The sequence below is a fragment of the Durio zibethinus genome, chromosome 23 (assembly GCF_047325235.1).
Source record: "Durio zibethinus cultivar Kanyao isolate XHJ-2024 chromosome 23, ASM4732523v1, whole genome shotgun sequence".
Lineage (NCBI taxonomy): Eukaryota > Viridiplantae > Streptophyta > Magnoliopsida > Malvales > Malvaceae > Durio > Durio zibethinus.
In genome coordinates, this window is record NC_143184.1 from 11155749 (window position 1) to 11169334 (window position 13586).

The following is a 13586-nucleotide window of genomic DNA, read 5'->3' on the forward strand; positions in this document are numbered from 1 at the left end:
TAATTTAATTAATTGTAATAAAAATAAAATTAAAATTAGGCTTAAAACTTTAATTTGGGGCTAGAGTTCGAGTTTGGGCTTAAAAAATTGATTTAGACTTCTATTGGACCCTTAACCTAACTGACCCAAAATTGAATTGGATTAGGCTTCAACCCATGCAAAATAATCCGAAAATGATTTAATACAAAGTCAAAATGAGAGCCCAGTCAAATTAAAATGTTCAAATCGCTTAAAATTGATATGTACAAACCAAAATTAAAATCGGATACGATTAAATTGTCTTGAACAAAATTAAAAGTCTACAGTGATGGTGAAGGTAAAGGCAAGAAAGTGAAGGTTGTTTCTTTATTTTTTTCATTGCTGTCCCTTTGGTGCTGTGTATCCTAGGATTTTATTAAGGATCAATCTCTATTTCATGTTGCCATTAGATTTGGATGGGAAATTGATTAGGTCTAAAAATATAATTGGAGTTCTTAGATTGTTATAGAACACAAGATGAAAACAAAGATGTTGTTTCTTGCGTTTTGAATTTCTAGCGGATTTTGGATTGCTGGATACTTTATCAAGTTGTGTTACAGGTGATTGAGGTAAATTTCATGAAGTAAAAAAATAAAGAATTTGGAATTGGGGCAGTAATTTTAAAGAAGGGTTTTAAGAGAAAAACAAAGTTGGTTGTCATGGCAGTCTAAGCTTCAAGCTTTTTTTTGTTAATTTTTTTACTTTTTCATTTTTTTTCTTTGTTCTTTATATATATGGAGAAAAAAAAGGAAAGAAAATGACAAAAATCTCCTCATGGGACTTTTCTCTATTTCAAACTTCTAATCCCAAATGATCCAAAATTTTGATTAAACTAAAATTTAATCCATAATAAGCTCAATCCCAAAAGATGGATCTAATAAGCTCAAATGAATCCAAATTAAATGAGTCCAAATCATCCTAATTAAAATGTGAAATTAAAATAAAATTACTTTTAATTCAAAATAAATTAAAACCCCAAAATACTTTAATTATCTCATAAAATTAAGTGTCTATTATTTTCTATATATGTAATTATATATAAGAGAGATGAAAATAATTTTAAGATACAGATATGTCCTTATAGTATGATATTATATATGATTTTTATATCATATTTTTTTGTTTGATCAAAGATTTGACTTCAAATTACCACTACTAAATTTTACAAAGGACCGGTTCATTTGAATATAATAACCCTCTTTGTTTTATAGGATAATTGTGAAAAATGTCATTAGATAATTTTACATTACTTTCACTTATCAGAAAGCAATCTTGCTTCTCAAACCAATCTTTCCAAAGCTGAAAAAGTAAAGAATATCCACTAATTATAATGTAATCATTTTCAAAATAGGGAAAAAAAATATGACCGTTGAGGCCACCTGATGGGGTTAGCTTGGTGTCCCCATGTTCGTAGGCCATGGGTGCTGTCCTTTGTTTGTATCTAAGCTAAGGGTAGCCCACAAACCCCAAACTGGTTGTCTCGATCCCAAAAATATGTTGGTACCCAAGCCTGTAAACGTAAATAAAGCTGCAACGGCTATATCCAACAAAAAACGAAATAAAAATTCAAATACGAAAAAGATAATGGTGCCTATAGGCCTTTGGGTTTGGGTTTTTTCCTAACAAAAAGTCCCTGCAACTGTCACAAATGTTGCACATGATATCTTACCCGTTGATTTTCTGTCAATTTTATGACATGGTTTTATGACAGTTTTGAGTTACATATGTCTTTTGCTTCCCCTTAGCTTTACCCCATTTCTTTGCTTTGTTTTTATTACCAGATTCGCATTATAAGTCCTAGGCTCGTAGCCTTATAGCTTCCTCACCTTTGGCCCACTTCCTACCTCTTGTTGCCACTCACATCTCACTCTTTTCTTTCTTTCTCTCTTCTCTTCAATCTTGAGTCTGGTCTGTTTGGTCAGTGTCTTCTCTATGGCTTTGCTTGTTCTTCTTCTTTTTTTAGCAGTTGCTCAAGCAACAGCTGATGAAGGTAAGGCTTTATATATATTTTTCTTCTCCCTTAATGTTTGTTTGAGAAGTTCATGTAGAAGGGTTTGGCAACTAAGCTTCTGATTGTTCTGGTTCTTGATTCATTAAGAATTTTCCTCAGTTGCTTTGAAATTAATTGGCTCACATTGTCTGGATTTTTTTTCTGTCATTTTTTCGGTCATTTTAGTGCTACAAATCTGAAGAACAATAACTGAATTAACTTAAAAGAGTTCAACAGATCTTAGAAATTGTGTTATGTCGGTCGTGGACTTGGGAATTTAGTAGGTTGGAAGCATTAAATCACAGAATATAAGTGAAGAAAGATAGGAAGTTGAAGGGTGTTAAAGAGAAACAAAAATACATACAAATATGGCCTACATGTCAGCTAATCAAAACATAACTGATAACTCTCCTGGAAGGAAAGGTTATAACCATATGTAAGGGAGACTAAATTATTTTATTGCGGGCCAGAGGTTTTTGTGTACATTGTGGAGGCCAGCTTTCATACTGGGGGATTTGAGGAATATTTGCCCCTAACTTTGTACATGTTTTCTACTACTACATTCTTTTGTTGAATTTAGACAAGGAAAAGGAAAATGAAAACCCAAAACCAAGGTAGCTCTGTTATTGTCTTCTAGCTAGATCCTATAGTCCTTCACTGTGTTTTTCTTTGAAAAAAAAAATCTTGGGCAGTGCCATTTCAGTTTGTCTTGGTAGTGAAAATGGTCAAAAAGTTACAGGATCAAAGTACTTTTGCCTAGATATTAGAACACGGTGTTGGCATTGGAACAGGGAACATACCAGGTTGCAATATCTTTATTTTTTTTTATCCTTTAGATATAGCTAGCAAGCACCCATGTTCGTATAATTTTTTATCCGAGGAAAGTTTAGATGGAGAAGTTTCTTTGTTGGAATTCTAGTGAACATGGAGGTTTTCTATTGTTGTAAAGCACCATCTTATGACAAAAGATCAGTTTAGTTGGTAGCAGACTTTCCTTAAAATGATATCAGAATCAGACATTCTTTTCTTATTTTTAGAGAGAGTTACTTAATGATTGTAAAGGATTGATAATGGCAGTCTTTGCATCAGGAAGATGCATTGCCCGTAAAAAGATTTGTTAAAATCTTTTGGGGGAGCTAAAATGAACAAATAGCTGCCAAATCAATGAACTATTGGAAAATGTGTTAAAAATTTGAATGTTTAGTTGAAATTATATTAGTTTATTGTTGTTGCAGATCCATATATTGGAGTGAATATAGGAACAGACCTATCAGACATGCCACACCCAACGCAAGTAGTTGCTCTTCTTAAAGCTCAGCAAATCCGACATGTTAGGCTATACAATGCCGACCGAGGCATGCTAGTTGCTCTAGCAAACACTGGCATTCGAGTTATGGTCTCTATCCCCAATGAGCAACTTCTTGGCATTGGCCAATCAAATTCCACTGCAGCTAATTGGGTCTCCCGAAACATTGTAGCCTATTATCCTGCAACTAACATCACAGCAATTTGTGTAGGTTCTGAAGTTTTGACTACTCTTCCTAATGCAGCACCAGTCCTCGTGAATGCCATGAAGTTCATTCACTCGGCCCTTGTAGCGTCCAATTTAGACAACCAAATCAAAGTTTCATCACCTCTTTCTTCCTCCGTAATCCTTGATTCTTTCCCACCTTCCCAAGCCTTCTTCAATCGCTCGTGGAATCCAGTTTTGGTCCCCATGCTTAATTTCTTGCAGTCTTCAGGCTCATTTCTCATGCTTAATATATACCCTTACTATGACTATATGCAATCAAATGGTGTGATTCCACCAGACTATGCACTTTTCAAGCCTCTTTCTCCAACCAAGGAAGCTGTCGATGCTAACACACTTGTCCACTATTCCAATGTCTTTGATGCTACGGTTGATGCTGCATACTTTGCCATGGCTTTTCTGAACTTCACCAACATTCCTGCTATAGTGACTGAAACTGGCTGGCCATCAAAAGGTGATTCCAATGAGCCAGATGCAACATTAGAGAATGCCAACACTTATAACAGCAACTTGATCCGCCATGTGATGAACAAAACCGGAACTCCTAAGCGGCCTGGAATTGCTGTCAGTACTTACATCTATGAGCTCTATAATGAGGACATGAAACCAGGGCCAATCTCAGAGAAAAATTGGGGATTGTTTGATGCAAATGGTGACCCTATTTATATACTACACTTGACAGGGTCAGGATCATTGTTAGCAAATGATACTACTAACCAAACTTATTGTACTGCAAAGGATGGAGCTGATCCAAAGATGTTGCAGGCTGCTTTAGATTGGGCTTGTGGACCTGGAAAGGTGGATTGCTCACCATTGTTGCAAGGAAAACCATGTTATGAGCCAGACAATGTGATCGCACATGCAACCTATGCATTCGACACTTACTATCATCGGATGGGGAAGACTTCTGATGCATGTGACTTCAATGGGGTTGCGGATATCACAACAACAGATCCAAGTAAGATGAATAGATAGCATATATAGATACTAACATATTGAAAGCTTGTGTTTACTACATTAATGCGACTTTCTTTTCTAGGTTGACAACTTACATTGGAAGAAAACTAATACATTTTTGCTTATTGTAGGTCATGGTTCTTGTATTTTTCCAGGAAGGTAAAAATCTAACCATTTGGCTTAGAGTTTTTACTTGTTTCATAAAATGAGTATGTTAAAAGCTTACTCTTCTCATAAACTACTAGTCAAAAACACATTTGATTTTGTTGTTAATGTATGATGCAGCCTTGGCAGGAATGGAACTATGGTAAATATCACAGCACCATCCATGAATTCAACGAGTTCGGATTCACCTGGTCAAAATTTTTATGGCAGGGGAGGTTTCACTAGCATTCTAGTGTTAATCAAAGTTATTGTCTGGAGTGTAATTTTCTCGTAGGCTTGGTAGTTGGTGTATGTTGGGATCTTTTGCAATTCATTCAAGCAAATTTTGAGAGTAGAGGTGGTGGTCAGAGGGAATTTTTTTCCCGTATTTTGGAGATAGTGACCTGGTGGAAGAGTGGCCTATTCAATTTGTACAAAGGAAGATGGAGGAGCCAGAGACTTTGCTATGATGTCATTAAATCCTCATTCTTTTCAGATTGGATTTGGGAGTTTTTATAAACATCTATCTTGTTAAATCATTTACTTTTTTTTTTTTCGTTTAAATTTTTATATATAGGAAGAGTCACTGGATCTTGAATTAAGATGCCAAATAACTATTTTTCATCCCATAATTCTCATCCACTTCTAAGGTTAACCAATTATTGGAGTGCCACCTCTAGGATAATATCTTGTATTTCTGAACTCATTTTCAGCATCTTGGATTTTTTTTTTTTTTGTACAAATCATCTCTACTTCAAATTTAAATTTAAATTTATTAAATATTATTTATTATATAAATAAACTGAATTAAATTTTAAATTTTTGATTAAAATCATGTTGATTCAACTTTAAAATCGTGTTGGTATTGATTGTTGAAACGTAATTTTAACATTAAATTTTAATCCTTTTTTGTCTAACTTTTATACTCTGACTACTTATTGATAATATGTATATAATAAATAGTAATTTTATGAACATTTATTATCTGTAAATAATCATACAGTCATATAGTTTAACATGTTCCTATAGCGATATTTACAACATATTTAAAAGTAAGATTTGGAGTTTGGACAAATGCTGTAAAATGAACAGTAAATGGGGAAAAAAAATGACAGCTGGTATTTGTTGCATATTATGCTGGCCCATGAGCTTGACGGGCTGCCAAGTCCAACAACAAGTCTAAAACTAGATGAATTCGGGGTGTACCAACCCTCAGAGCCAGTTTCGAGTCAACCCATATCCATTTCCCATGAACCCTAACCTTACCCTTTTTTAGCTTTTGAAACTCTATAAATCACCCCAAACTAAGCCAGCCGAATTCTGCCAAATCCCCCTTCCCAATAACCCAATTTTATCTATTCACTTCCTCACTGGCATCTCTCTATGATCCTCAGTGTTCACTATTAAACAATAACACTGAAGAGGATACAAAAAAGATGCAATATCAAAGGTACTTCCGGACGTGCAGTTTCCAAATTGTATTTAGTACTTTTCAATGGATTCTTGCATTTTCTCGTAAGTTTCACAGTTTTTAAAATCTGGGTTTGTGTTTTGTTGCTCAATGATGATTGATATTTGCTTTAACCACACTGAAAATAGAGATCTTGGAGTTTGGGTTTTTTTTAATTTATTCTCTTTGGTTTAAGACAAAAGGAAAATTTTTTGCTATGCTTATTGTGTTTGGCTTTTGTTTAATGATTCTGTTTTCTAGGAGTTTGAGGGTAATGTTTTTTATTACATGTCCTCTTCTTTTAGATTATGGAAGAAAGCATTTGTCAAGCACTTGAAGATTTTGGCTTTCTTTTGTCTTAAATTTTAGAGAAAAAAATTACCTTCTTCTTGGTCTCTGATGTGGAAAACCTTGGCCTTTCAACTGAGAGCAATTAATCCCTTTGTTTTTCCTTTTTCTTGTTTCATATGAATATTGTTTCTCTGATTGTGGAAAAATATTGATTTGGTTTTGTGTTTCTGATTTTTTAAGAGGAAAAAAATGTTCTTTCTGTATAAATTTTTCATATGGGTTATTTGTTTTAAGTGTAAATATGGATTCTTTTCTTTTGTTTTTAAATTTTCACTTTTATTTTAAGTGAAATTTTGTTTTTTTTTTAACATGTTTCTGACAATTCTTTTATAGGTTAGAAGTTTGTCAGGCATTTGAGCTATTTGGGTCTTTTTGTTGTTTCCTTTAGCTGACAATCTTTGATAGTTTTGCCTTCTAATAGTGTTCCTTGATGGATTTTATTATTCAGTTTTGAGAAATTGACATTTTCAACTGTGGAAATTGGGAAATGATGACAGCTTAATTGCTGGATAGTATCTGAGCAAGCTTTGAAGAATTGTTTTTTGCACGTCAGTCTGATCCCAAACTTCAACTACATTTTTCTTAAAAGAAAAGGAACTACTATTAAAACTGAATATAAGGGTTTTACTTTTCTTCAAAATTCCAAGTTTTATGGAAAATTTTAGGGTATTTATTGATATAAAGCAGCTAAGTTACATGTTGAAACTCAATAGGGGTAAAACAGATCGCTACATTTTACTTTTTAAGCAGTGCGAATGATATAAAATGGTTTTAAAAACTTTTAACAATCATTAACACAAAAGGTTTTGAGAAACGAGTCACTGTGGCTTTGGTGGAAGGGAAGGAGCAGTGGCAGAAGATAAGCTGGATAACAACTTCTCAGCCAGCACTTCATTTGCTGCATCTGTTGGATGAAAAGCATCCCAAAATACATATTCTTTGCGATTATTGCATAGTTTTGAGTTTGGCAAGCATAAACCACCAATGTTTGTGTCAACATTGCAACATGATGTGTTAGAGATCTTAAAACCTGAAAAAAAGAAACACACGCAAGAAATGAGATTGAATTATTTGTTGCCATAATAATCATCTAGTAGTACCAACAGATGGTTTAATCGTTGAAGGAAAAACGTTTTTCATTTTGTTGCTTGAGTTTGAATTTTTGGGAGGTGTAGAAAGGTTCTTAATGGATTTATTAATAAATAAATTTGATTGAATGGATCACAAAAATAATGAAATTGGATAAAACTCAAAATATTTTGTCGTTTTAAAGGTTTTCATAATTAATTTGAATTCTTACTAAATGAAAAAAAGGGAGTGGAGGCAAGTTCTTTAGGGATGAGGGACATTGGAAGTACAACGGGTAAAGAATAGGATAAAGAAGGATATACCATAGACTGTTGGGTTGATGATCAAATCAAGAACTGCTGGATATGTATCAGCAAACATCATCTGTGCATTGGGGAGGCGTTTGTTTAGAGATGTTATCAGGTCTTGCACTTGGGAATTGAATTCCATCATCCAGTCATTCACTTTCTTCAAGCATTGGCCTGTGTTCGATTTCACTCTCTGGGAAGGAATGCAGCCTAATGGCCCAAGGCCATGGAACAAAATCTTTCTTGCCCCAAGTTGGTAAAGCCTCTGTCATTCAGCAGTTTCAGCCTGGCTAAGTTCAAAAAAAAGAAAAAAGCAACTAGACCTTGGTTTATTTTAGTTCTCAATTAAGGTGAGAAAGAGTTCTTATACCGAAAGTTGTCGCTCCAAGGTTGAAGTCAAAAGTTCAACAAATTCATCGTGTGTATACTGTTGCGCATCTGCTAGAAAGGGCTGCAAGAAATTGTTTACATAGTCATTACTGCCTGCAAAATGTCAAAACAAAATCTAACTTTGTTAAGCGCTGGAAAGGAGGAATACTTATGTTATTTTAAACAAGGAATTTTTTTTTTATAATTAGGTCAAGGATACCTTAAATTTTGGTTGGGCTAAATTTCCTTTTTCAATGGTCCTAAAGATATTCTTCTCTTACGATTATTTAGTACATTCATAATTTTACTTTCAAATATTCCTCGTAACAAAAATAATTACGGTTCGCGTTTAGTTTACTAGTTTTTGAAGCATTGGTTCAAGTTTATTTGGCTTTTAAAAGCATGAAATTTGTCTGAAATGGTTAGTGATTTGCAATTATTTTGGCAAAGGAAGCTTACCAATTCCAATGAAGTAGATAGCCTCATTGCAAAGCTTGTTTGCAGCCTCTTCACCTATTTTAGCCCTGATTTGCTCCTTTGTATTTTTGAAGTAATTTATCTGATCATCAAAGGTCAATCTCTGAACCTGCAATACATGAAAGATTAATGAAGAGAAAAAAAAATAATTCTTAACAAATAGAACAGATCAATGTAAATGAAATGAGTGGTTGAATGGAGAACTCGGCAATTTTAAAAGAGAGAAATTACAAAATATTGCCCTGTCTCATTGAGAATTCCTGCTCCACCGGAAGCATAATTCACCCCTTGAAGGATTGCATCATCATTTTGTGACAAGGAAAGATAAGGTGGTGGTGATGAAATCCCAAGCTTTTCAGCTACAAATTCAACAAAATTAACAAAGGCAAGAAGAGTTAATTTCCAGTTCAGAAACTTTTTAATTCAAAGATAAAACTGTTGTGGTTTGAATTAATACATAGAATATCCCCAATGGTTCTTCCATTTGTGAATCTTCCGGTAGCCTGCCTCCCAGTAAAATCAATCCCATACCAGGGATAATCTGACCTTGCCAAAGAATACTGCAGATGATTGTTGTTTCCAACTTCTGCCAATGAGTCCCCAAAAACAAATGTGACCAAAGATGCAGCTGAAGCCAAAGGTTCAAATACCAAAACAATTGCCGCTGCAAAAACCTGCCATTGCTTTGCCATTTAAATTAATCTTTTCTGAGTGTTACAGAAACTTGTTCATCGGCTTGGATTTTATAACAAGTTTAAGGCAGGTTGACAACTTTTTTGTCAAGCCCATTTCTCCAAGTTTGAACATATTAGGTGGTTAATTTCAAACCCCCCTGGAAAAAACCAAGTGTAAATCAGGATCTCAGCTTCTCATTTGTGTAATTCTGTAAGTTTTGGAGGTTATTGGTCTCTGTTTCTAGCAGTTGGCCAACTCAATTCATTAAGTCATCTCAGTTGGTTTTTGTTAGGTTCTGCCATTGCTGGAACAATGGGATTTTTTTCCCCCATTGCTACATCAGACTGGACAGTTACAAAAGCATTTAAAAAAAGCAAGCGCACGTTTATCTTGATTTACCTCCTCTACTTGTTAATTAATTAGTGCTTAATGGGTTTTAAGTAAAAGAAGCTGCTTTGCCTGCCAAGACTGCACAATGACAAGTAACTTAATAATTTTGAATCTTCCGTAAGAAAAATGGAAAGCTTGTATTTGGAGGAGACAATTGGGCAGTTGGGTCACATCAGATTTTTCGAATAATTTAAAGTTTTAATTATTGATTTTTAATGATTAAATTAAATTAAATAAGATTCAGATATAAACTATAGGACAAATTTTTCGAGTTTGGGTCAAGTAATCAAATTTGTATCATCTGCATTGGCAAACTAATCTAGATTTCTTCTATCTCCCATCGTTATAACATGAAGTTACTAACATTGCTTTGTCGGTATTATTATTTGATACTGCTGTTAGGCAGTTGTTAGTCCAACCTTTAATGTATTTTGTGATGTTGTTCGGCAAAAACCAACCATTTAAGCATATTGTTCATTACTTGTACTTGTTTTTGTTTGCATTATAATTGGTTTTTTTTGGTCCAGGGTCCCAGCAGCCTAATCTGTCTAAGGTAATTAGTATTTTGATTTGATTTGAAAATCAAAGCTTAATTAATAAATTGTTACTATTTGATAATTTTGTTGCGAAATGCTATGCATTTTATTCCTCGAATCTTAATTTTGGTTAAAATATTTTATTTTTAATTTATGAACGTTACCAAACTCACTTTAAAGATTAATTTTACGTTTAAAAATTACTTTTGATCTAACTTCAATCTTAAATAATAAAAAAATTTTAGTTTTTGTTTAAAAGTCTATTTTGCAAATCCAAACAAAAAAAATTCAAGATGTGTTGCTGTCAATCATTTTTGTTTTGGTAAAATGACTTTATTATTTTCTTATCTACTTTTATTATATTATGATTTTTTTTTGGATAATTTAGAATATATTACTTTTCACATCTGATTAAAAGATTTAATTAATGGTGAACAGATTTAATTTTTTTATTAAATTTATTCATATTCTAAATAATTATGTTTGAATAAAAATAATTATCATATGATAAATGATCATAACTATTTGTATATAAATAGATAGTTGTCTATATAAAATTATGACTGTACAAATAATTATAATCGTTTAAATAAAAATTTTTGTTTATTAATTCATTATAATTAGATCTTTTAGTATAACTATTGTCATTACTTATTATTGGAAAGTTTGAGGTTTTATTATATCGTAAAAGCATAATTGTCTTCTAAAAAATATTTTTCATATCTTAAAAATCAAAATTATTTTTTATTATTTCTTTCCTCTTATTTATTTTTTCTAATAATTTAAAGATATTTATAAGAAATTCATATTTCGCATTAGAAAGATGAAGAAAAAGAAATTGACAAATTTTACAAAATTAACTTTTTGAAATATGCATAGAAAGCTTCAATTGTCCAAATAAATTTTTGGTGAAATAAATACTAAATGCAAGATAAGTTTCTTATTACTATCTTTCTAGTTTTTATATTTTACTAAAAGAATTGATGATTAATAATTCATTGGAGACCATGAGTCTAATTGAATTTTGCTTCTTTATTAACTAGTTTTTTAATCTTTTGATTTTGAATTAAATTATTTAATTATGATTTATGATTTTATGATATGTCATATGTGGATTTTTTAAATAATGGCATTGAATAGTCATGAGCATAAAATAGATATGGAGTACTTGCTAACTTTGGTTATGAATCTTTTATAATCTTATTATGTTTTGGTAAGATCATGGTTATGAAATCAAAATGATAAATTTTCAAGAATCATTTTAACGTATAAAAAAAATTATGAATTTATAAATCTTTAAAAAAAAAGCAAAAAAATATATTTTTATGATAAAATTACATTTTGTGATTTATATTCCATGATTGCATTTTATTGACAAGAGAATAATGCATGATTCATTTTATTTAATTTATATAATATTGTTTCAATAAGAAATAAACATATTATTGAAAATAATGTCAATTCAATAGAGAAGTTATATAATTCTTTGTAGCTAGTTAAAATGCTTTTTATTTGTTGGATGGAAAGTTTCATATATTTGATAATTTGGACACGAACTTTATATGTAGTATTGTGTTGTTATACATGAAATTATGATTGTTCTTAATGACATGAATCATGGTGGATATGATTTTATTATCCATGATAAAAAATTTTATAAGTATGATGAGTTGATATAAAAGTCTAAAAAATGAGAAAATAGAAAACATGAGTTTACTAAAAGAAAATAATTTTGAGGATGGTTATGCTTGACATCATACTTATTGATATATATACTCTCATATTGAGTTAAAATATAAAAGTTTTGAAACTTTTATGAAAATAAAATATTAAGATATAGAATATTTGCTAGTTATTTCTCATTAAGAGTAAGATATAGAATATTTGCTAGTTATTTCTCATTAAGAGTGGATTTGAAGGCCTCTACTTAAACAAAAACAACCACCAAATAATAAAAAAATAAATGAAATGGTAACTTGATTAAGTATATATCATATCTTAATAATTGAATGGGATATTATTTAATAAAAGAATGCATATTTGCACATGATAAGGGTGATAAAAATAAAAAATAAAAAAATTATCACTATAATGTTGTAAGATTTTAAATATAATTTTATAAGCAAATTTTAAAGCTAATAAGTTTATTACAATTTATTAAAGTAAAATCATTAAAAGGTTCTTGAATATCTTAAAAGGATTAAAATGGCTTGGTTTATTCATTAAGTTTATTTAATTATAACAGAAGTATAATTGTGTTAAAGATGTATAAAGAATGGAAATAAAATGGTTGAAATTTATTAGCATAGAGCTTAGACCATAACCAATAACAATTATTTCTTAAAATGACAATAATGGAGCAACAATGTTTAGAGCATATAAATGATATGCAAAATGAAAAGTTTGGACATATTAATCTATTAAGTGATTCTCTAAATGTTAGCCTATAAAGTGATTATATTAGAGATTTAATCTTAAATGGGAGTAATTTCTATAAATGGAAATTAAAATTTAAGATATTTGATTAGTAGTACTACAAGTAGAATATGTTTAAACCCTTAATATTAGACACCAATAATGAGAACTCAATTTTAAATTAGTAACTTCTAATTACAAAGTTTAATGGGTAAAAACAAGTTATTGTTATGTGTCTGTTAAATATTAGTAAAATCCATTCAAATTTTAGAAATTAATATGATCCATTACATGAGGAGGATGAGTTTTTATATTCTTAATGAAGTTTATTTATACTCTTAATGGAGTTTATTATTTAAATATCTAAAGTAATGGAAACATAATGAAAATTCTACCTATATAAATATAGAAATAGTGATGTTTCAACAAAAAAATTTGGCTCTCTCTTGTAAATATTTATGAATTGGATAAGCACATAGCTATAATAGTGTTAAAATGAATATGAACCTCTGACAAAAGAAAAAGTAAGTATTATATGTGTTATATCTTCAATTCTAATATTAGGAATTGAGGTTTAATCTGTGGATACCATCAATTTCATTATAATTCTAAAATATATATTAATTGAAAGTTTAAATCAAGAAATATTTTTTTTATATTCATAATATTTATCTGTGTGAAAAGTTAAAGATTAAGTACAAACATTCTAAGTAAGTAAATGATTGTTGGTAGTTTAAAATATAGTGCATCCCACATATAATTGAAAAACTTATTTATTGGTAAATAGATTTAATTTTTGTATTAAATTTATTTATATTCTAAATAATTATGTTTAAACAGTAATAATTATTATATGACAAATGATCATAACTATTTGCATATGAATAGATAGTTGTTCATATAAAAT

At 30.7% G+C, this 13586-nt stretch overlaps 2 protein-coding genes and 1 non-coding gene across 3 annotated transcripts; 2 read left to right on the forward strand and 1 right to left on the reverse strand.

Moving 5' to 3' along the window:
• Window positions 1-1607: 1607 nt before the first annotated feature.
• Window positions 1608-5160, forward strand: LOC111313580 (glucan endo-1,3-beta-glucosidase 2-like). The gene is made up of 4 exons (XM_022914255.2): window positions 1608-2008; window positions 3244-4497; window positions 4628-4655; window positions 4782-5160. The coding sequence occupies exons 1-4, from the start codon at window positions 1951-1953 to the stop codon at window positions 4933-4935; spliced, it is 1494 nt and encodes a 497-aa protein (XP_022769990.1). The 5' UTR covers window positions 1608-1950; the 3' UTR covers window positions 4936-5160.
• A 1218-nt stretch (window positions 5161-6378) lies between these two features.
• LOC111314625 (SGNH hydrolase-type esterase superfamily protein) lies at window positions 6379-9404 on the reverse strand. Its single transcript, XM_022916171.2, has 6 exons — window positions 9121-9404; window positions 8895-9022; window positions 8646-8772; window positions 8188-8300; window positions 7833-8082; window positions 6379-7471 (listed from the first exon to the last, which is right to left on the reverse strand). Exons 1-6 carry the CDS (start codon window positions 9353-9355, stop codon window positions 7260-7262), a joined length of 1065 nt encoding a protein of 354 aa, XP_022771906.2. The 5' UTR covers window positions 9356-9404; the 3' UTR covers window positions 6379-7259.
• LOC149512205 (small nucleolar RNA Z122) lies at window positions 6921-7006 on the forward strand. Its single transcript, XR_016332981.1, has one exon. It is a non-coding gene; the product is annotated as a small nucleolar RNA Z122 (small nucleolar RNA).
• Window positions 9405-13586: the final 4182 nt, after the last annotated feature.